We start from the raw sequence: 22,589 nt of genomic DNA, 5'->3' as shown, positions 1-22,589 counted from the left end.
CAGCAACACGCAGCACGTGCTGACTCGCCTTGCTCCGACCGCAGCGTTACCCCACCACCCGCACGCCAACAGCGATCCCCGTCTCCGCGTCGCCGCTCGGGGACGCCACCACCACTGGGAAACTAACTGGTGCGACCAATGGGGGCGAGGCCGCAAAATCATCTTCCGCAAGACCCCCTTGTGTTGTAATGGTTGAGAACAAAGTGACTGTTTTTGTAGACAATGTGAGTACTGTTGCACTAGTTGATACTGGTGCTGCCGTTTCCATAATGAGCATGTCTTTTAAAAATCGCCTAGGGACGAAAGTATTGTTTGCTTGGAATCGGAGTGCTACGTTCCGCGGCGTAGGGGGAGAAACGTTGAGCCCGGTTGGAGTTTGTTCTGTTTTACTTTCTATAGGACATCAAACGTTTCGAGCTGAACTAACGGTGCTTACACGAGCGACCCACGACGTCATTCTAGGTATAGATTTTTTGCGGGAATGTGGTGCAACTCTAGATTGTGGTAGTGGTGGGATTATTTTTCGTCCCGTGTTGCCGCCTCTATTGACAAAAGATACCGTTGATGACTGCTTGGAAGTGTTTTCCGTGTCTGAAGACGTCTGCTTGGCCCCACATACCGCAATGTTTGTGCGTGTAAACTCTTCGCGTTCTTGTGCGGGTTCTTACTATGGTTTAGCCGAGCCGAACTTCAGTAACGCCCTTAAGAAAAACGTTATTGTGCCTCGTTGCCTCGTGCTCATCGTCGATGGTTGTGCCGATTTGTGGACTGTGAACGTTTCCGCGCAGCCCATATATCTTCCTGCAGGACTTAAATTGGCAAGCTTTCAAGAGCAAAGTACTCTTACCATACGGTCACTCCAACTGTCGGTGGATGTAAAGAAACCCCACGCCAACTCGTACCGCGACTATTCTGCCAGCATTGACCGTATGATTAACAAGTCACTTCCATCAACTGAACGGTCGCTGCTGCAGGAGGTGATCACACGCTACGCCTCAGTCTTTGACTTTGCCCAAGACGAGACATCTACCGTTACGCCACCGTCTTCACGTACGCAACACCGCATCTATACAGGCCAAGCACCACCAATACGCCAGAAGCCCTATCGTGTCTCGCCTTCCGAAAGGAAAGTCATCGCTGAGCAAGTTGAAGACATGCTAAAGAAGGGCATCATACAAGAACCGTGTAGTCCATGGGCAGCTCCTGTCATTCTAGTGAGGAAAAGGGATAATTCATGAAGATTCTGCGTAGACTATCGTCGCCTAAATGCCATCACAAAAAAAGACGTCTACCCTTTGCCACGTATAGATGACGCCGTGGACTGCTTGCATTCTGCCTCCTATTTTTCTTCTGTTGACTTGCGTTCTGGGTATTGGCAAATTCCTATGCATCCCTCAGATAAAGAGAAGACGGCCTTCGTAACACCAGACGGTCTCTTTGAGTTCAACGTTATGCCCTTTGGTTTGTGCAATGCTCCAGCGACATTCGAGAGATTTATGGATACAGTACTCCGTGGACTAAAATGGGAAATTCGCATGTGCTATTTAGATGACGTGATTATCTACGGCAAGACTTTCCAAGAGCATAACCACCGCTTGTCGCTTGTGTTTGAATGCTTACGCGAAGCTGGCCTTGTTTTAAACTCAAAGAAGTGTCATTTTGGAGAACGTCAAGCCCTCGTATTAGGCTTTCTCGTGGATAAAGAAGGCGTGCGGCCAGACCCACAGAAGACCGCAGTGGTTCGCAACTTTGCACCACCACGAACAGTGAAGGACCTGCGAAGTTTTCTGGGTCTGTGCTCATATTTCCGGCGATTTATTAAGAACTTCGCACAACTTGCCTCCCCACTGACGTCCCTTCTTCATAAAGACACACCGTACTTGTGGGATGATAAATGTGAGGCTGCATTTCAACAGCTGAAGTTTTTATTGACTTCAGGACCCATCCTAAAGCATTTTGATCCTGATGCTTTGACTGAACTTCATACTGATGCTAGTGGGCTAGGTGTTGGTGCTGTGCTGGTCCAACTCTGCAACGGTCGCCAGCACGTCGTAGCATATGCCAGTCGGACACTGACCAGAGCAGAGACGAACTACACCGTCACCGAGCTCGAGTGCTTAGCAGTCGTCTTCGCCATTCAGAAGTTCCAACCGTATCTACATGGCCGCGAGTTCACAATAGTGACCGATCACCACTCACTATGCTGGCTTGTGGGACTTCGTGACCCGTCTGGCCGGCTGGCTCGTTGGGCGTTGCGCCTACAAGAGTACAGCTTTTCTGATACCTATAAGAGCGGACGATGTCACACAGATGCCGACTGCTTATCCCGCCTTCCTTCAGTACACACCAATGCTGACGACAATGACATTGATGACTATTTAGTTTCTGTCTCGCCCGACTTCCCAGATACCAGCAGCTTCAAACGTGAGCAGCAGCACGACCCTACTCTGAAACCTTTGCTCGAAGCTGCACATAACTCCGTCGACAAGCACTTTAAAATTTCAAATGGCTTGCTGTATAAAAGAAACTATTCAGCCGATGGCCTCCCGTTGCTTCTAGTGGTGCCGGAAAGCCTGCGCCAGGTCGTCCTTCGTTCTGCGCACGATGACATGACATCCGGTCATCTCGGTTTCACACGTACGCTGCATCGACTACGTGAGAGGTTCTACTGGCCGAAAATGTGGAAGACCACAAAACAGTACGTCACCAGCTGCGCTATATGTCAGCGCCACAAGCCATCCACCACTGCCCCGGCGGGTTATTTGCAGCCCATCCCTCCACCGACATCCCCTTTTGAAAAAATCGGCATTGACTTGCTCGGACCCCTTCCTAAGACCCCATCGGGCCACCGATATGTTATAGTGTGCGTGGATTATTTAACGCGTTATACGGAAACGGACGCACTGACATCGGCCACAGCAGCCGCTGTTTCTTCTTTTCTGTTGCAACGGGTCATACTGCGTCACGGTGCTCCACGGGTCGTCATCAGTGACCGTGGATGACAATTTATGGCCGATGTGGTTGTAGAACTTTTGCGCCTCTGTGGTTCCTCTTATCGCCACTCCACCCCTTACCATCCGCAAACTAACGGTCTCACTGAGAGAACAAATCGAACTCTCACGAATATGTTATCGATGTACGTTGATGCTGACCACAGGAACTGGGACGCCGTCTTACCGTTTGTTACGCGTACAACACCGCCAAGCATGAAGTGACTGGACATTCACCCTTCTTTCTGCTTTACGCACGAAATCCACAGAGTTTTCTGGACACTCTATTACCTTTCTCGCATCAGGAAGATCTGTCCATCGCTCAGACGTTGTGTCGCGCTGAAGAAGCACGTCAACTAGCGCGCCTTCGAACATTGTCTTCGCAAGAACACAGCAAGAGTCGCTACGATGCCAAGCATATCCCCGTAGAGTTTTCTCCTGGTGACTACGTGTGGCTGTGGACTCCTGTTCGTAGAAAAGGATTGTACCGGAAGTTTCTAGCAAACTATTCCGGCCCATTCGTGATAGTCACTCGTCTCAGTGACGTGAATTACGTTGTCGCCCGAGTCACATCCAATAACCGGCGTTCAGGCACTACGCAAGTTGTTCACGTAGCGCGCCTCAAACAGTACCATCATAGGCCTATTTAACTCGCCCGGCGAGCTTCGTCTGCCGCCGGGGGAAATGAAATGAAGATGCGCGAGTCTACGGGGCGCGGAAGAAGAAGAAGAAGAGTAGTGGAGCGGCACCTGGACTGTGTGGTTGGGTGGAAGCGTTCTTGGCCTGTCTCAGAAGTACGCTGCTATTTCACAACGCCTTTTCACCTCATCTGTAAATAAACACAGTCACTCGTAACAATATATATATATATATATATATATATATATATATATATAAATTCTGGTAGCTTCACGCACAAATATCGATAGTTGGGATGATGTGAGGTACTATAACATTCAAAATGGCCGCTTGTGCGTATCAAAGTAAGCAAGAAATAACGAAGAGGCTGTAGAAAGAGAAACGTCAAATACCTCTAAAATTTCATACCGTGTTCCCATAAAAAAAAAAAAACTCTGCGCTTAAGCATCACTTCGGCAGCTTCGAAAGCAGACTATGCGTAGAACTTTGTTTTTCTCACTAAAACTTGTGTATCTCCCTTACAGGCGACACAACACCTCCTGAGCAGTCAGAATTACATCACGCGTTCGATGGGGCGCATGGCCCTGTCCAGCCTGGGTCAGGAGCTCTACCTGACGCGTTCCGTGCGAGAGCTCAGCTTCGAAGGCTACCCGGACGTGCTCATGATGCTCGCCGCAGTGGCGCGCAAAAGCAACGAAGGCAAAGCAGCAGCCGGCAGCATCGACATCGGCGAGGTCTTCCGCACGGGCTACCGGACTCTTCTCGAGTTGCTCAAGAGTCAACCCCAGGACTTGGCCGGACGCTTCGCCTACATGCAAGGGGTACGTCTCCACTCCTCTGTCATGACGCTCTAAAGACAATCATGCAGTGAGCGCGCAGTCCCTCTTGGTGAAAGAGTAAAATGATTGATGGACTTTATATATGAAGCGGGACTAAATGCTTCACGCGGAGCGGAGGAACAACTGGTGTTCCTCCACAAGACGCTCTTCGCGCCTACGCTTTTCTATAAACAGTGACCTAACACGCAACCTATAGCGGATGGAACAAACCAAAGAAAGGTAAGGGGTGAGGACGTAGCCAGAAGTTTATTTCCGGGAGAGAGATCATGCCGAGTCCGTCCCCTTTCGTGTATACGTACATGCGAGTTGTTGCATGAGTGCTTGAAAATTTAATACGTACGAAAACGTCTAAAATACGAAAGGTATAAGTAGAGGAGGACCTTTGCCACTGATAGTGGACTCGACATCGATGAGTTATGATGCTGCATAAAACCCTTAGCGAAGCGAGCGTCACGATTGAATGCTGCTGCACGAAGGTCTGTCGAGCTGGACTATATGGACTATAAACAAAGCATAGTTTCAAACTCCCGGACAGGTCTGCCGGCGTCTAGCAGCTCGCAGAGAATTTTCTCGATGCCTGAGCAGCTGTGGTCGCCGACATTGACAATATAATTAGGGCACCGCTTTTAGCCGACCGGTTCCCTCTCACCTAATTACCCACTCGATCATTCAGATGCACCGTGAAATGAGTTGTTTCGATTGAGTTGCGAATACGAGTTTTCGTGTGGTTTGTCGCCCTGTGACACCGAAGTCTACGAAGACGCACATTCCCATCAGTGGCTTATACAGAAACGTAAGAATTAAGGATATATATGTCGCATGCACCTTACCTATAGGCGGAATTTATCTCGACACATATGCTACGGTAAATGGACTGAAGCCGTATACTAGAACATCTGTTTCAGCTAACCGAGCCAATGATGCTGACTTTTCGATGAAAAGCATTGTGTATACCTCATGAACAACTTCGCTCGAGTTCTGAGTAGGCTGCTCGAAGTAATCTTCATGTGTGGCGCAGCTTTAATCGTTCTGAGAAAATGTATACCGTCAAGCGCACTCTTAGCGCATTACTGTAATATCATCATTTTGAGGGTATACAATTCTCGTAACGATTAAAACTGCGCCACGTATGAAGATTACTTCGAGCAGCCAGCTCGAAACTCCAGCGAAGTTGTTCTTAAGGTACACAATGCTTTTAATCGAAAAGTCAGCATCATTATCTCGGTTAGCTCACCCTTATATAGCACAGGACATGCATGTCAATAAGCACGATGGATGACTGCAGCTGTCGAATGATTGTTTTCTTCGCCCGGTTATGATAGTGAGGCTTAGTTAAAGAGGGATGCTGGCACTAAATTTCGAAGGTGGCTTTACTAACTGCCATACATATCTCGGGTATGCACAGATGAATGTGCGCTAGGTTGAAGATCATTCAATGCTGATGAGATATTTTGTCATGATATCAAAATCTAATTTCACATCGCTCACTTACTGGCATCAACACTAGCGCGACGTTAAGTCTACAGTGTCTATTCTGGCAGCCTCACGCGTAAATAAGGATAGTTGTGATGACATCAGGTACTACAGCATTCAAAATGGCCGCTTGTTTGTTATCAAAGGAGCCAGAAATTACGGAGTGGCTGTGGGAACTTCAAATACCTCTCTAGCATTTCATACCGTGTTCCCACGCTGGGGTGTACAGTAAGAACCAAAACTAACAATTAAATACTTAATATAATTACATTTTCAAGGGGCGCTAGCACTGACCTGTGCATACTGAGGGCTCTTGAGAGCATGGTTTTTCGCATTACGCAAAAAGACACCCAAAATTGTCGTGTCGGTAACTCCTTAATTTGTTTATATGAAAGACTCCCTTCCAAAAGAAAAGTCCTGGCATGAGTCAATCGCAGCTTAAGCGTTCCGTCTTCGCCAGGTTTCCATAACCACGTGAGGTTAGCCCTGTTTTCGTGCGAGAATTCATCCTGAAAAAAAAAAACAATTGCTAATTGACGTGCTCTGTTCGCGCGCGACCTCGCTGGCAGGATCGAGTTGTATACGTTTCTCTTTATCTCGCACCGCGACTTTCTCTCACACGTGACGCGCTGTGCCGCCTCGATCGATTAGAGTGTATACGAATGTGCAATTTCTGGTCTCGGAGATAACTTCTCGGTTCTTCCGTGAGACGATCTCACGGTCCGACTCGCAACACTTCCGTAATCGCTTAGCGGAGCGAAGACGCGTTGTGGAGCACTTTTAGGAATGGGTGAGTGTATAGACCCTCTTCGGCTATGACGTGTTATTAACCAGCTGCGAGGTCATATATGGTCTTGCGCGACGAGTTTCATATCTATACCATTCGTTGCCGCTTACGTGTACACTGCGGTTTACGTAAAAAAAAAAACGACGAAAGACTTAGTGTTATCGCGCTATTGTAGAAACAAAGACAGATATCTCCGGCATTCAAAGCTGAAAACAGCAATCGGGGCTCATGCTTTTGTTATAGCGTTTCATTAAGATGTAGACCATTGGGCTATTTGGTTTATAATTGCAGTATAAAAGAGTTCCTGCGAAAACAAAGAATCGAATGACGAGGAAGGCACGTACACAAGACTCACTATAACTACTGAACGTTTACTCCGTACCTAATTGCGCAGAATAAATGCTGGCTCTACATGAATAAACAGAAGAAAAAAAATGAGAAGATGAAGATTCGTGACAGTGCGTTGCGTGGTTACTTCTGTGCAAAACGGTTTCTGTTACAGCGTAACAGGTGGCATGCTGACACAAAAGTGCCCAAGCTTTTTTTTTTTCATTTTAGGGCTTCAACAACCTCCCTTATTAATCTTTCTGATTTCGACTTGAGGCCCTTGTTTTCAAATCAAGATGCGCAACCACATTCCCTACACTAGATACCTCGATGTCCTGATACCACTTCCGTCGTGTTGTACTTGAGCTCTTTTAATCTATCATGCAGACATCTTCCTGTTTGTCATATATGACGCGCCGCAAGACAAAAGGGTTGCGTAAGCCACAATCGCAATCCGTTTGTCCTGCGCTTACTCAATCCCTTTGTCTCTCGGCGCGTCACATATGACAAACAGGAAGATGCCTGGAAGATACATTCAAAGAACACAAATACAACACGACGAAAGTTGTATTTGGGCATTCTGGTAGCCATTGTATGGACTGCAGTTGCACACCTCGATTTGAAAGCATTAGCGTCATGTCGAAATCAGCTGATAGATTAACAAAAGAGGTTGTTGAAGCACTATAGAGATAAAAAAATAAAACACGGCTGATCCCTTTGTCATAGAAATCGGTATAACACGAAGGAGAAACGGGTCTTCACAGAGCTAGTTGACTGTTTGTTGTGCGTCGTTTCGTCACAAGGGCGAATGAATAAATTGTGGCAACAAATTGCAATGTGACTCGGAACGGCAACCAGCTCGAAACTTGCGCGCTCTTGAAGCAGAAAGGACGCAAGAAAGCAACAGGTCCAACACGAAGTCATAATTGTTATTCTTTGTGCACGAGAGAACAGCGTGTCTCTTTAGCTAGCATAGTAACATTTGCGCCCTCTAACTTCACGTCTTCGAAGTCCTCCGGAATTACGCCGACGAAACCCTACTATGCTGTGCAGATTATTGTTGGGCGTCGCATTTACCAATGCGTACGCGTTCCGCATACGAATGGCTGACACTGCTGCATGCGACCATTGTGGCAGTGATGAAACAACTTGGCACATTCTGTGTGAATGCCCACAATACTGCTCGCAGAGACAGTCACTCTGCAATGCACTAGATGAACTGGACAACCAGCCTCTTTCGGAAGAAAGACTCCTGCGCTGCCGACAGGACTTTTATGTCGCAGAATGAGGCTGTGAAGGCGCTCCTGCGCTTTTTGCGTTTAACCGGCCTGTCCAAACGACTGTGATCGGAACTCCCTAAATGTGTGCGCATGTGTTTTTTTTTTCTAATTTATTTTATATCTCTCTATATCTATCCTCTTTCCGGCCCTTTTCGCCACCCCCGTACAGGGTAGCAAACCAGTTTGTCTTGGTTAACCTCCCTGTCTCTTCCTTTCAAAGCACGCCCTCCGCGCCTTTTGCGCTATCTCGCTAGTGATAGCAAGAACACCCTCAAGCCACCGAGCTCTGAGTACCGTCAGCGTTAAATGGTGTATGTAAGTAGCTCGCCGCCAGTAAGCTGGAGAACGTGCGCTATGTGGCCGAGTCGTTTCGCACCGCGCGCTGCGGAGCGAGGTATCGTGTGTTCGACTCCCGGTGACGAAATTTTATTGTCTAGCTCTTTTTTAGTATTTGTTAGTGCATACTTACGTCATATCCGGGACATAAATACATCAGTGAAACTGGGGTGAACCCTGGCGCAAAACACTTTCGTGTTAAAAAAGCTCGGGCAATCTTGTGTCAGCACCATCTGTTATGCTCGGAGAAAGATCGCAGATTTCTTACAGGAACAGTTTTTCAAGCAGATCAGGAGCACCTATGTATTCTTCGCAAGTACTAAATAAACTTTCATTCGTTCGTATGTCTTGTGCATACGTATTCCCGTCTGGTTCCTTCATTTCGCTGGCGCCGCTTGAGATATACAGGACAATTTCTTTGGGCACTTGCTTTCAGTCCTTTACAGTGATCATTTTTCTTTACAACATTTGGCACCTTTAATTGTTTGCTGTCAGCATATGTGCAGAACTCGTAAAGAGTACTAGATTCAGCGTGTTAAAGTCGGCATTCTTCTCCTTAATTACGGCCAAACGTGGAACGGGTTATCGATACATCTATCAACCAAGCAATTCACCACCCTATATATACTTCCTGCTTGTTTTTACCATGAGAGAGCTCTTACGGTATTGTAGAACTGATAAAGTGTTTCATTGTCTTTCAGCGAAACGACACGTTTCACGAACTTCTGACGATGTATACAGGAGAAGGCGACATTTGTCGGATAAACCACTTGGACTCCATGGACGGCAAAAGGCAAGTCCACACAAACGGGTCAAATCTGTTCTTAACACTGTGGCGTCTGCATGCCTGTCGACATTACGTGGTGATAAATCAGCTTTCTATTCACGACAGTGACTTTGTTCCAACTGGATAAAGTCGACTGCATATTTTTTAGTGTACATTTACAAGTAAGTGTGACTTACTTACTGGTAATTTTGTCAAAACAGGCAGCTCGGTGTATGGGGCGACGAGTTGTGCGACACAATTCGTGGATCTTGTAAGTGCAATCTTCATTCCTTTCATTTGTTTTATTCCTAAATAACATGCTTCCACGTCATACGTCTTTCTTTTTTCAACTGTTCATGACAGCTACACGCTAACGATTTCTGCATATTATAAACGATTAGGTTGGTAATGTCGGCTACGACGAAATCTGAAGGGCTAGGGAAGAGAGAGCTTCTTTGCCAGCGTGTGTAACACAGTTGACATGCTATATATCTGCAATACATGTTCATGTATAGGTATATATTGCCACACACACCCATTTCTTTCTACGTTTTATGTCACCGGCCTATTGCACGTGTAGGCAGAACGTATACACAAACCTCACCAGAATGTCTGAGATCATTCTAGACTCTTTCAATATCTGTGAAGCTTGAGCACATAAACACGAAGAGCAGAGTTTATTCTTGGACAAACGTGACCACCAGTGATTATGCTCGAACACTCACTGCCGCTTGTATAAATGCCAACGCGCATTAATGCGCATTGGATTATCGACGACCGACACTCTGTTCGCCGCTACAGCGCCAGCGTGAATTGGTACAGTCTGACCTTGTTTCAGGCAACAATTTTGGCCGAATAAACAGTTTCATCTTAGACACGCCGTCAGCGTCATGGTCTCGAGGCAATGTACTATGCAGTTGCCTATTTATTACTAGGACTCGAATGAAAGCTGTATAGGCATATGTTTATTTAAAAGTGAATGAGCACTTATCATTTTGCAGTTGGCAACGTGCGCCCTCCACTTTCGACGTCCTCATCAGAGACTGTGTTCATTCCTGACTTAAAACGGTAAGGGTTTCATCAATTATTGTTAGATGACAATCTTGATTCTAGAACTAAAGAAATCGCGTGGTTGCTAATGAATTTTCTCAAGACGACTCGAGGGCGAAAACCATTCTCCTATTTTGCTAAACTTTCCAAAGAGTAGATGCCGCTTCGCGAAAGCTATCCAAGACATCTACTTGTTCTTGTTCGCCTATTAACTCTGGCGCCGCGCCAGAAGATCGTCTTCTTATCTTTAGCGCCACGGTCGGGTTTTCTCAAAGGCTAAGTGGTCGTGCATCACGTCATACCAAATAAGGCTTAGTAAGACGAACGCCGCAGAGATAGTGAATGCGCAGCGAGGTGCACGGGTGGTGCATGTGACGCGGTACTTTTCTCTCAAGGTCACATTCCCGTGACACTTGCAGGGCTTTGGCCTTAAAGCATGGAGTAAACATCTGCAATGCTATACCGTCCTAATAGCTTACCAGAATAGTTTTTATATAACGAGCATACGGTGCTCGTCAACCGAGGTCGCGGGTTCGATGCCGACCGCGGCGGCCGTTACATTTCGATGGAGGTGAGATGTGATGGCCCCCCTGCTCACTAAGAGGGAGGCTGCAAAGAAAGTCCTATACATTTACATAAGAGAGGGCTGTGACTTGGGGGAAGGGCGCAAGGTCAGCCCCATACATTCTCGCAATGGGGGGGTGGGGGTGCCGCGATGAACCTTTGCTACCCTTCCTCTCCTCCTCCCCCCGAAGGGGAGCCCTGCGCGCGCCTAAATATGCTCGGAAAAATTGAACCAGCCCTGCTTCGCGTACACCGATGAAACAGAGAATCTGGTGGTGATCCCTTCGTCAGGCTGATGCATTCCTATGTTTTGAAAGTATCTCAGATATATTGCAGTCTTTTTTTTATTAATCACCCCTTCTTAAACTTCGAGGTAGTAGTGTAACCACCGTCTTTTATAAACGCAAAGTATCACGTGACGGCGACGTGACTGTGGTATTGCGCGCGCCACTTGTTGGGCCTTCTTCCCTTTTGGGTAGAAGTTGTGTGCGTCGGGATTCACCAAACTTCTGTGGCACACGCGTTTACGATGACGACAGTTTTCCAATAGGTTGCACAGATTTCAGTGCACGTATATCCGTTGGTTGGGCTAACCGTTGCCCTCATTCTTAGCAGACTAGTAGCCAGTGGTGGGATTTCGCCTATGTCACGCTGTTCAGTGAGGACTTTAGGATCTGCTGTGGCTGATCGGTAAGGACAGTACAAGCCTGCTGACGCCCAAAGTAGTACATGTGGACAAAAGTCAAGGAGGCTCATAAAACCCCTAATTTTGAGAAAATTAAGTTTAATTTTACCTTCTCTCACGCTCTGTCTCGGTTGTCAGTGTCGCACATGTTTTTTACCCTCACTTTTCTGAGGCCTTAAAATATTGTTTGCCGTAACTGCAATAGTTACTTGTAATCTGCAGGGGCACCACGACTTCAGCTTGAAATGACGGCACTGTCAGTTCAGAAGGGTTAGTGCGCACAACAGGGACAGTTAGCAGATGAACCTATAATTGAAAAACTGAAATGTATCACACAGCCGACAAATAATTTATCTCAAGTTCATGCTACTATTTACGCTCTAACCTCAGTTGGCACTCCAAAAAAAAAAAAACAAAATAGTTCAGGCAACCAGAGTCAATGAATAAGTGATTATTATGTCCATTGGTATAATTAAACGATGGAAGCTGCGTGCTTTTGCATGACGTTCTTGGTAGAAATAACTGTTTGTCGTCGTTCGCGTGTAGCATTAAACCAATTTTGCCAACACACAAAAGAAAGAGCAGTGAATCTGTGGAAACATGTTTTCCGTACACATGAAAACTGGGGTGTGGTCTAAATGTACAAACATTTTATGACATGGAATAAACTTTTTTTTGCATCGTAGAGACTGCCACCGCAGATAATTAACGCACTTGTCCTTATAAACCTTACTTATTGCATACGACAGAACCTGTCGGGCGTTCTGAAAAAAAAAAGTAGCCGTTTTCTAAATAATACTGAGCTTCATAGTGAATAGCTAATAAGATCTGGAGTTATACGTTCCAAAACCACGATATCATTAACAAGCCTGTGCAGGGCTCCGCAAATTTCAACCACCTGGTGTTCTAAGGGTGCTCTGTGTCGCTGAAATCGCGCAGCATACGGGCCCCTGGCATTTCACCTCTTTTTGAAACGCAACAGCTGAAACACCGGATCGATCCCGCGTCCTTCGGGTCAGCGGCCGAACACCGTAACTGCTAAAATCGCTGTGGCGGTCAATGAACTCCCCCACTCACCCGTGACATGCACTCACGCATATAACTCGACTAAAATACCCAAATGGCGGCGTCTTGAGTATACACCGGTGTCGATGTGTACGTGAGTCGGGAAGCGTTATGTTGCACCTATATAGTTACTTCATTATGACGACTTACCAACGCGCCCAACGTAACTTTTGTTTAACGCTGAGGGCGACGATGTTGTACTGCAACATACAACCAGAGAATATGTGGTCTTCACGCATATTACCATTGCTTTCATGTGTATAGCAGACATCTCGTCTTCTTAGGAAAATTTACGCGGTATGTATTTTCAGAATTAACAATGCCGAGGGTAGTAATACTATAAAATATTAACTGCCTCGGAACTTCATCACGGCCAGCCTTTGACTAACTATGGACGTGATAACGTTAGAGAGCTCGTGTCGCAGAAAACCCACCGCCGCGGCGTCGGCCCCGTTGGTTGTGAGCGAAACATCGTCTGTGCGTCTGTGACCGAAAAATCAAGTTACCGAGATAGCCGTGGGAGGCCGCTACTTGTCCATGCGCGTGCGCGCGCGATCACACTGAGAAAGCCGCGCGTTTGAAGAACAAAAAAAAAGCTCAAGGTCATGATGTGCGGTAGTTTCTTTGCCCTGCCACCCCTCCCTCCTTAGCTTCCAGCGCTTTCGTCGGGACGAGAGACGAAATAATGCAATTGCAGCATGCGACAAACCTCTGTAACCACTCGCACTGGACGAATTCTTAGAATTTTTGCGGCGTTGGATTCGTGAGGCAATAAGCTCTTCTAGTGAATTCATTCCATGGTTACTTGAAAAAGTCTTTCAGGGCCCCTTCAGCGCATTTTGTTTGACAGGTGTCACGACAAAAATGAGCCCATTCAGCGATAATAGCGCGCGCTGGTCCAATCTACTGTGTGCGTGTTTGTGTGCACGCGTGTGTATGTAACAAAACATATTAATAAGTACGCACTTAGCGGTTGAAGGGTGCACTAGGGGCCGTATTTCGCTACCACGTTCAGCTCTTAAAGGCGAAGCTTAAGGGTCCCCCAATTTTTTCCCTCACTCACGTTTGTTAGTCCCTACAGAGGTATCCACTTGGTGGCATGCGCAGGACCTTCGAACTTCACTACGTGGCCGACTCCAAGGTCGGCGGCCTGGCCACGAGGCGGTTCGCCGTCACGTCGAGTGTCTTCAACAAAAAGTCGCCAGACAACGCCTGCTACAACGCAGCCCGCAAGCACTTGCCCTCGGGAGTCACTGACCTCGGTCCTTTGCAAGACGGTGAGCGGCTGACGTATGCTATTTACACGGAATCCAGCCACGGTGGCCCAATTTCGACGGTGAAATGCTCGAAAACCGTGCAAATAGATTTAGGTGTACATTATAGACCAATGTACTTGAAATTATGGGAGCCCTCTACCACGACGACCCTCATAATCACGTCGTGCTGTTTGACACAGAGCCTCAACGATAGTATTATTTCGTAGTAAGTGAAACCGAAGAATAAGCTATAATGAAAACATGGCGTAATTGGCTAAGCAATTTTTACAGTCGATTTACAAATTTTACAGTCGATTTTACAGTTTAAGGCTCGTTGACACTGGTTATGAACGGTAATGGGGGACCATAAAGTACATGGGGTAACTGCCGAAATGTCGCAACAACTATCCGTTCGAGGTTTTGAAGACTGTGGGGTCTCCATGTAGCGAGCGCCATCATGCTCTTGGTTAGTGCCGAGTGTGTCGACTGTGTCCGTTCACTCCAAGTCCGCGCTACCGCCCCACGTCAAAAGAGACTTGCTCAATTGTCTCTGCCGCCACCAAGGCTTGCCTGCCGCCAGAGGTAACCGCCGGCGCTACCGATTTAACAACCATGATGAATGATAGCGGTGATTACCGCTTGCGAACACAACTCCACCCATCACTCAGTAGTTGTGACCTTCGAAAGACGGCTTCTGTGCGAGACACAATCGCCACGCGGCGCAAACAACTTTACAGGACAGACGTCGGGTTTTTTTCGCCGCTGCAGATTTTCGATGGTATTGAAATTCATAAAGGATTGTGTTACTAATTCAGGTGTAAATTGAAGAACCCCGGTAAATGTTTATTATGGTATCTCAGTGGCATAGCAGCATTCTTGTGGAACTTACCTATGCTGCCATGTCGTGAAAGGACTCGTTCACGATGGCTACACTCGGAGGTTGCACGATGAATGTGGTCGCAAATCTTCCAGCTCAATAATGTCGTGAACTGCAGTAAAAATTATCGCACACTGTCGATTTTCGCGGAAAATTGACTGTTTTAGCTCTCTGGTATAGAGATTTTGCAGTCGTTGAGTTTGCATATCGAAGCCGCGCTTCCAAAGGGCTGCTTTGCAACCAAAAACGGTTTGCATAACTTCAATCATTATCTGTATTAAGGCTCGTTGACACTGGTTATGAACGGTCGCAAATGGCCACTTTGTTTGCAAACCGACTGCTTTGGCTCACTCGCTCGCTGCTCGATCTTTGAGTCGCGCGTCATCAGCCTCCAGCCTTTTAACCAATCAAATGTGCAGAAACATGATGTCAGCTTATTGTACAGGGCAATCGCAATACTAGCGGACGTGAATTATGTGTGAAGACAGCTATAGGTCACACTCAGGTGTGAACATTGGTCACGTAGAGTCGCTCATTGATCGCCAATCGCAAATGGTCGTGCGACAAGAGCTAGTCGCCGCTGACATTGGTTGCCTCGGTGTGAGATAGGTTTTACAGATATCGACCATGAGTCCTTTTGCGAATTACGGTAATGAAACAATCTTATCAGCCGGAATACGATTGACCTGACTTGTCACAGCTTGTGGTCGCCCCTCGCAGGAGTGCCGGTCGTCATGTCGCTTCCTCACTTTCTCTACGGGAGCCCCTCCCTCTTCAAGGGCGTCGACGGCTTGTATCCCGACGAGAAGCAGCACCTCTTCTACATCGACAGCGATCCGGTAACTGCACCTTTGGTGTTGCCTATGTATACGAATACGCATGCGCACACGCTAACGCATGTGGCACAAGTAAACGGAGAGCATAAAAAGTTGGGGGTTTCGCCGCTACTGCACTCAGTAGATTGTAGGGACGGGTAGTTCACGAGGAAATGCCTGTTATGACTCATAAGACTTCGCCCCCCTCCCCGCTCCTAGTAATTAAACGTATGCGCACGCCTATCCGCGCGTATGACATGATAAGACGCTGCCGCACTCTTTGACCTAATGTTCTCTTTGACCTAACTCAAAGCTGATACTATATAAGAAGGGTTTCACAGTGACCTGAGCTATTTAGGTAGTGAAATAGGCATTCACGTAGGCCATGGTCCTGGTACAACTGTATGTGGCTATAGGTGCAGGCCGCGTCATTGAGTCGCTACGCAAGTGTGCATAGCGTGTGACAACTGGGCGAGTATTTCGCATCGATGCCTTTTTTCTTTGCCAATGCGTTTTCGTTTTTTTTTAATTTTTTGGGCAGAATATGGAAACGTAGGCTACGCTGAGCCGGCTATCCCAATATCGGGACAGTAGTGTACAGGATAAACACACAAACAAGAAAAATTAAGAATAAGAAATTAAGAAGAAAAAAAAACAATCAATGGCACTATGTACATACTATATACACTATAGGCCTTATATTGCATGAATGAGCACTGTATGTATTTCATAGTCTAGTTCACATATCTAGTTCATTTATTACAGATAGAGTCCGTACAAATAGCGGCAAGGTATAATATGAACTAAAGACAGCTCATTAGACTTGTGTTCATTAAAAATCATAGAGGGCGCTCACTGCGTGCCTTTGATTGTCGGAATGTGCTCAGTCCAAGAATTTTTCTAATCGTAAATGGTCGTCTGTCGAGTCGGTCCAAGTGATCCCTCAGTTCAACGCGTTGTTTATAATATTGCAGACATTCGATAAGAATATGCTCCTCTGATGCATCGACATGATCACAGTGGTCGCAGTGTGTTTTTCTCGCTTGGCCAGTGGCCAGAGTGGTGGTACGTCTACGCCATCCACGGTATCAGGCGACCGGTGGAGGATGAGGCTGGCATAACTTGTCAATTAGGTATACTAGCCACGACCTCGTGCGAATGCGTCAATTACAGCATACATTTATTTTTTTGTATTATTATTATTATTATTATTATTATTATTATTATTATTATTATTATTATTATTATTATTATTATTATTATTATTATTATTATTATTATTATTATTATTATTATTATTATTATTATTCCCTGCTGATAATGAAGACGTCATCGTCTTGAGTTAACATAGCCACATTTGTTGTACACCTCTACCGATATTATACGCATGCTTACTGACCTTTTCTCATTTCTGTTTAGACCACGGGAGCGTCGATTTCCGGCAGAGTTCGTCTGCAGCTGAATGTATTAATGAAGGACGTTCCAGGCTTCCGGTGAGACCTCCTTCTTGCTCAGCAGAATATTCATCTGTACGAACCTAAACATTACGTCGACATATTTGTACGTTATATTGCGAAAATCAACGAACGGCGCTGATTGCTATTGGCCCCGCCGCGGTGATCTAGTGGCTAAGGTACTCGACTGCTGACCGGCAGGTCGCGGGATCGAATCCTGGCTGCGGCGGTTGCACTTTCAAAGGAGGCGAAAATGCTGTAGGCCCGTGTGCTCAGATTTGTTTGCACGTTAAAGAACCCCAGGTGGTCGAAATCGCCAGAGCCCTCCACTACGGCGTCTCTCATAACCACATAGTGGTTTTGGGACGTTAACCTCCACACAGCAATCAATCAATCAATCAATCAATCAATCAATCAATCAATCAATCAATCAATCGATTGTTATTACACGAATTATTCCGAAAGTTACAGCTTGCAAGCTCGTGATGAGGTTGGTGGTGACGAATAGTCTCGTGGTCATAGTAATTTTTAGTGTGCCATTATCACGCGTTTTAAAGCGCATAACTATGTCATGTTTGGTGGGCTCATGAACACCTTGGCTACATTAATTCTTTCGTTGTTACAGGAATGCAGTGCGACCATGCATCATACTTTTATTCCCCCTCCCACTTTTTTTCTTTTGTTGTTTTAATTGTTTTTGGCTTCGCAATAGAGGGCGCCAAACGGCTCGCAAAAACTTCTGTGAATACTTCGCGCGTGTACGCAATTAGTGTTTTCATGACGCTGACGCGTTTTTCATGATTTCTAACGTGTTTAGGTGGGCGACTTGCTCTGCTCTGCGACTCTAGAATGAAGCGCGTACGAGAAATGAGTTCGACCAGTGTTTGTACGCTACTACAAAACGGGCCAATAAATATTCTTCTACCATAAGTTTAACAGCAGCTCCTCTAATCTTGCAATGTTTCCACTTTATATATCTCAACTTTTTACTCCTGCTACTTCTGTTTCGCGGTTCGTATACGTTTAATTCACTGAAGTGAAGTGACTTAAAGGACCTCGGTTTTATATTCCTACCGGGAAATAATTTCTTCATGAGGCATGTTGGAGGTATAACGTTGATTCCCGTATAGTTATGCAAGTCGCTCTCCGTACAAGATCTTTCTAGAACGAAAATTTTATTCTGTAGTGAGTTCTAATGTGCACACTCGACTTTTTTTTCTTCCTTTTTCGCATTTGAAGGTCTTCATCTGATCTAGGATACACGATCCTTCCGCTGTTTTGGCAAGAAGTGGTGAGTACATATAAGAAAGTTCACTGTAAAACAGCAAGCAGTGCATATCAATTGGTGCGTGGCAATGCGTGCGCAACATAGTACCAAAAGTAAAAAAAAACAGGTTCTTTAGACGAAAAAGAAGGAAAAGGCCTCATACTACACCACTTCAAACTGTCGTATCCTGAGCTTGCCGTAAGCACTAATTCACATATAGGTCCAGTTCCACGAACTGTGGAAGCATCTGGATGTATACCATGCATGGTCGATCGAGAAGCGAGTGCTGTATAATCTAGCGCGGATTGATTATGCTCAAGATCAAGAGAAGCCTTATGTTTTATAGGAGCATCTACTTCATTACAGCTGAGTGGTAATCTCATTTATACAACATAATGGATTTCATTTCAAAGGGTCACCAAAGAGGACAACTGATTTTGTCTTATTGGTAGATTACTCTTTCACAACAACGAAGTTGTCACGCTTTACGCGTTAGGACGATCGGTAAGCGAGATAACGTGCAGAAAAAAAATGCAGCGACGCCACCTTGAAGTTTCCGCATAAATCGCCGTGACGTAGATTTTAACGGCGTCTACTATAGGACTTACATCGTTCCTAATTGACGAAAAGGAAGTGCGTTGACCTTTGATAGGGCCATAAATGCCAGGAAATTTTTGTAACTGATGCCGCAATAAATGCGAACAATTCTGTTGGAAATCTAAGATGTCAAGCGCGGAGATATTGCCACGAAGTTGAAAACACACACGCGCGCACGCGCACGCACACGCGCACGCACACACACGCGCACGCACACGCGCACGCACACACACGCGCACGCACACACGCACACACACACGCGCGCGCGCGCGCGCCCACGCACACGCACACGCACGCACAAGCACGCACAAGCACACACGCGCACACGCACACGCACGCACACGCACGCACGCACACGCACACACACGCACACACATGCACACACGCACACGCACACACAAGAACACACACACACGCACGCACACACACACACACGCACGCACGCGCGCGCGCGCACACGCACACTTTTTGACCTTGATTTTATACTGTTCTTAAATCTAGTATGATAAACTAGACGTTAGAGTTTCAGGGCAGAATTTATCAATCTAAGCTCCATATGAGTGTCCCTTCAAGCATTACGCTGCCAGAGACAGCAGAAAATTTGCCGAACTAACGGGAGCGCGCTCTCAGTAGTTTCACTTCAGGGAAATTTGGAGATATCTGTAAAGGGGCCTTTGCCATGCAGCGACCTTAAAATTGATTGTATTTATTATGATGATGGTAATGGTTCGGTAGGAATGTTCTTCCTGTGGTGTCTGTGTGTATTTGCGAGCCTATAGTATAGAGGATCAGTCACGGTCTGGTGTCGTCCCGTAGGTGGCCGAGGCACAGGAGCACACTTTAACCAGGATAAAGGTGGCTGTGCTGGCTCCGATACTAGTTCGGTGCACTGCCATATTTCTTCTGGTGGCCTCCATCATCCTGCTGCTGGTTTCCTTTATCTCCGTTCTCAGGTGAGTTCAGCTTCTATGTTTGCAAAGGATTGTATAGAAACTAAGCTCGAACAGCTCACTTGTCAATCATTTGAACTGGAGAAGAAATACTGTTTGGATTTAGAAGAAACTATTCTGGTAAGTTGTTATCTCAGGCTCTAGCGTCTTCAGAGTAGTACCTATAATCGAAATGTTTCACTTGTTCGTTTCAGAAATCACAACTTTATGAGTTCCGCATAACAGTTTGAGTGTTGCATTGCTGCCTACATTAGCAAACATTACATTCTTGAGGCGTTTCCAGCCGTTTGGTTTGCTGAATATATATGAAATCGTATGACATGAGTACGTTACGAACATATATGGCAGGGCACGTGTTTTCTATACTACAGTATACGTTTTATGAGCATGGTATATACAAAATTGTACATGCGCGTGTGCATGACAAACGTGCTCTGTGTATTGAAATAGGTGTCATGACTGTGTGAATGACTTCATTTGCCTAAAAGAGAGACAAAGCTATGTGTGCAGCTCTTCGCTGGGTGCTACGCATCGCGTCTGCTCCTATAGCACATGTGATTTGCCGGATTTTTTTTTTCTGGCAAAGACTAGCCTTTATACTTGGCACATGGTATGCTTCAGAACTGGACGTGATGATCTCACTTTGTCACACACATTTTCTAGCATCCTTATATCCTATTAAGCCTATATAGAAATCAAATCCAGTTAATTTTTATTTACACTTCGGTGGCCATTGTAACTGCCTTAACTGCCTTTGATAGCTCCGCAATTGCATGCGTAACACCACAGCACAACATCCCGCGTCTCAGTATAGGTCGTCGATACTCCTAAACCACGTTCATTCATGCGACGCAGCCATTTATGCATGAGTAAAGTTTAAAATATTGTGCACTCTGTCCATAAATCATTTGTCAACAGCAATCTCGGCAAACGGATGCGAATACTGCACGTGCAGCGGCGGCAAGTTTACGTTAATCCTGAAATATTCATGTAGTCATTTTATGACCATACTGCAGTGATATAACAGCTGTACGAAGTCTAGGTGGAATGCCATAGTGTACCCTTTAAGGAAAAGAATTAATTACTCCTCTCAAAACGCTGGCACACATTGCCTGTTCTGATTTTTTGCCCCATCGATCTAGCATCTGTCTTCCTCTGAACATACGCAACGAGAAAGATGGCTTGGACATTTATAGCAATGTAAGAAGGAAACAGACGAATCACATACATAAGTGTGTGCAGTCGGCTGTCACCGAATCTGGTGCTGCAGTAACGAGCTTGTGACTTCTCTGAGCATTGTGTAGAGAGCGTCATCGAGGCAACGCACACGCTCTAATGCAGGTCCCGTCGAAGTCGCCGGCGTGTCGTCTCCGAGCCATCCAAGGCTCCCAGGGACAAGGTGTCCATCTACCTCGATGGCGGCAGCTTCCTCCCCACTCGGGACAACAGCAATGGTCTTCTCAAGAACGGCGCTGTTCCGGCAGCGCTTGCTCAAGACGCACCCGAGGCCGACGCCCTTCTCTTGCACTCCACTGCTGTCTAGCGCGTGTACGCTGTGCACGGTGTACTCAGCCGCAAGATTCCGTAACGGTACGCTCGAACATTGTGGCTTGAGAAACACCTGCAATACTGGAGTGTGACATTCCTTGTGTCCTGTGACTGAATACCATGCGACGCTCTTTCGTCACAAGCATTGGGTGCCCCAGGCGGTGCGTCGTCTTTGTGAGAAACTTGTGTGACGAGGCGGAGCCCCACCGCTCTAACGCTGAACTGCATATGCAACGGATCATATACAGGGTCATAACCGGTGCTAGGACCATCAGCAGGGACAGTGTGCTGTTGTGCAGGCCTTGCATCAAGTTGCTCGCCGGTTCGACGCCTCGTCATAGTGACTGTGTCTTTAACACTCGTGACTTCCACACTCGCGTGACCTGCGTGGTTTCGTGCTGTGAAAAAAAAAGGAATGTATCTTCGGTGTTAACTACGCAGAGGAAACGGACACGGAATTTTCACTTACCGCGTGTGTGCGCTTCTGTGTGATGGTTGTGTCGACGTCAGGGCTTGATGCGTACTTGCGTGCCATCTCGCGAAGGTTCCACTCACTGATATTGAACCTTACTATATTGAACGACTATCGTTCGTTGTTCGTTCATTTCCGATGGTCAAAAGATGTATGGCTACCAAAAACATGACTGTCGTTAACAGTTCAATAATGAAAACATGCCAAGGGCATTGAATGATGAACCGTTTTCCGTCTCATATGTACATTATAACTGTCTGCGCATATATCGATGCTGCTGTGCTCTGATTGTGCCGGTTCACACAATGAACCTATATGCAGTTTGGCGTTGATCTATGTAATAAGAATTGTTGCTTGTCAAACATCTATCCTTGACCAACGGTGCTGTTCTCGTGTTTAATAATGCATTTTCTGCGTTGATGTTGCTCAAAGTTACTGTACCTGTCATTTCAATCATATATAGTTGGGCTTTGTCTTTTCGATGTCGCAAATCGTAAAGCAAGGACACTGCCCGACCACCAGAATACTGTAGCAGACGTAAACGCTGTTGTT

General features: G+C 46.2%; 1 protein-coding gene across 2 annotated transcripts in view; it reads left to right on the top strand.

Moving 5' to 3' along the window:
• Nucleotides 1-21,969, top strand: part of LOC119177309 (scavenger receptor class B member 1) — a 53,747-nt gene extending 31,778 nt beyond the window's left edge. For both annotated transcript variants that reach the window (XM_075882169.1, XM_075882170.1), the window contains exons 6-15: nt 4,154-4,450; nt 9,373-9,468; nt 9,663-9,708; nt 10,439-10,505; nt 13,909-14,078; nt 15,655-15,773; nt 17,169-17,242; nt 18,443-18,494; nt 19,884-20,020; nt 21,359-21,969. In XM_075882169.1, coding sequence (XP_075738284.1) covers nt 4,154-4,450; nt 9,373-9,468; nt 9,663-9,708; nt 10,439-10,505; nt 13,909-14,078; nt 15,655-15,773; nt 17,169-17,242; nt 18,443-18,494; nt 19,884-20,020; nt 21,359-21,560 — 1,260 coding nt within the window. In that variant the 3' untranslated portion in view covers nt 21,561-21,969. The remainder of the gene's footprint in view (nt 1-4,153; nt 4,451-9,372; nt 9,469-9,662; nt 9,709-10,438; nt 10,506-13,908; nt 14,079-15,654; nt 15,774-17,168; nt 17,243-18,442; nt 18,495-19,883; nt 20,021-21,358) is intronic.
• Nucleotides 21,970-22,589: the final 620 nt, after the last annotated feature.

This window comes from Rhipicephalus microplus, chromosome 2, assembly GCF_043290135.1.
Source record: "Rhipicephalus microplus isolate Deutch F79 chromosome 2, USDA_Rmic, whole genome shotgun sequence".
NCBI lineage: Eukaryota > Metazoa > Arthropoda > Arachnida > Ixodida > Ixodidae > Rhipicephalus > Rhipicephalus microplus.
Note: the sequence above shows the minus strand (reverse complement) of the source record. Positions and strands in the feature narration are given on the sequence as shown.